The sequence below is a fragment of the Larimichthys crocea genome, unplaced genomic scaffold (assembly GCF_000972845.2).
Source record: "Larimichthys crocea isolate SSNF unplaced genomic scaffold, L_crocea_2.0 scaffold47651, whole genome shotgun sequence".
Lineage (NCBI taxonomy): Eukaryota > Metazoa > Chordata > Actinopteri > Sciaenidae > Larimichthys > Larimichthys crocea.
The window spans coordinates 1,566-2,667 of NW_020856214.1; the positions used below are offsets into that span (position 1 = coordinate 1,566).

At 56.1% G+C, this 1,102-nt stretch overlaps 1 protein-coding gene across 1 annotated transcript; it reads right to left on the reverse strand.

Annotated features, from left to right (window-relative positions):
* Positions 1–222: 222 nt before the first annotated feature.
* LOC113745141 (uncharacterized) lies at positions 223–1,096 on the reverse strand (the record flags this gene model as incomplete). The annotated part of the gene is made up of 3 exons (XM_027276630.1): positions 995–1,096; positions 659–868; positions 223–573 (listed from the first exon to the last, which is right to left on the reverse strand). Coding segments are annotated over exons 1-3 (615 nt in total), but the record flags the coding sequence as incomplete, so codon positions are not given.
* Between the last annotated feature and the right edge of the window lie 6 nt (positions 1,097–1,102).

A 1,102-nucleotide genomic window follows, 5' to 3' on the forward strand; every position in this document is an offset into this window, starting at 1 on the left:
GGATTGTGGGTGCAGGTGTGTTGCAGTGTGTGTTCAGTGTTGGGCGTGTTCCGTGTTGGTTGTCAGGTGTGTGCTGAGATTGTGTGGTTTGTGCAGTGTGTTTGCCGTGATGTTTTGAGAGTTGTGTGCAGTGTGTTGAGAGTGTAGCAGTGGGGGTGTGAGAGTGTTGGGCCGTGGGCTGAAGTTGGTTGTCATTTGTGGTCGCAGTGTGTGTGTGTGTACAGCGTTGCCGTGGTTAGTGAGCAGTGTTGTCAGGGGTGTGTTGCAGTTGTGCAGTGTTGTGTTCGTGTGTTGTGTGGCATTTGTGCAGAGTTGCGAGTGTGATGGCAGTGATGTGTTCCAGTGTGTGGTGCAGATGGTGTTGTTTCCGTGTTGTATGCCGAAGTTTGTCGTTGACGTTCTTGGCCTTGCAGAACGCTTCGGCTGCTCTCTGGTCAGCAGGGAGGTCCTCAGCTCTCTGATGCTCCTCTCTCTCTCCTCGTCCTGCCTCAGTCTGTCGTGCTCGCTCGCCCTCAGCTGCTCCTCTCTCTCCTGCAGGGCCGATCGAGCCTTCTCCAGAGCGAGCTGCAGGTCCTGAACGTCACATCAGACACACACTCAGTCAAAGAACGAGAAGCTAATACAACACACACACAACACACACTCCTCCTCCTCTCACCTGGTTGTGTCTCTCTGTCTCCCTCCTGTGCTGCAGCGCCCCCTGCAGGTCTTTGTCCAGCCTCTGCAGGGCTCGGTTCAGGTCCTCCTGCGTCCTGGCCGCCTGCCGCTGCGAGCGCTGCCCGGCCTGGAGCTCCAGCTGAGCCTGGAAGAGAGACGCCTGCAGAGCCAGGACCTCGCCCTGACCTCGAACACTCTCTGCACCAGATACCTGCAGGTAACGCCGGGACAGGAAGGGACAGGAAGGGACAGGAAGGGACAGAGACGAAGTGAAGTGAATAAAAAGGATGTGAGTCCGCGAGGTGAAGACGCTTCAGAGTCAACGTGGAGGACAAACCTGCAGCTGCTGCAGCTGGTTGCGGTTGGCGAGCTCTTTGAGAGAACACAGCATCTTATTCTGTTCTTCAATCACCAGATACAGCTCTGCAGCCTGCTCACACACACA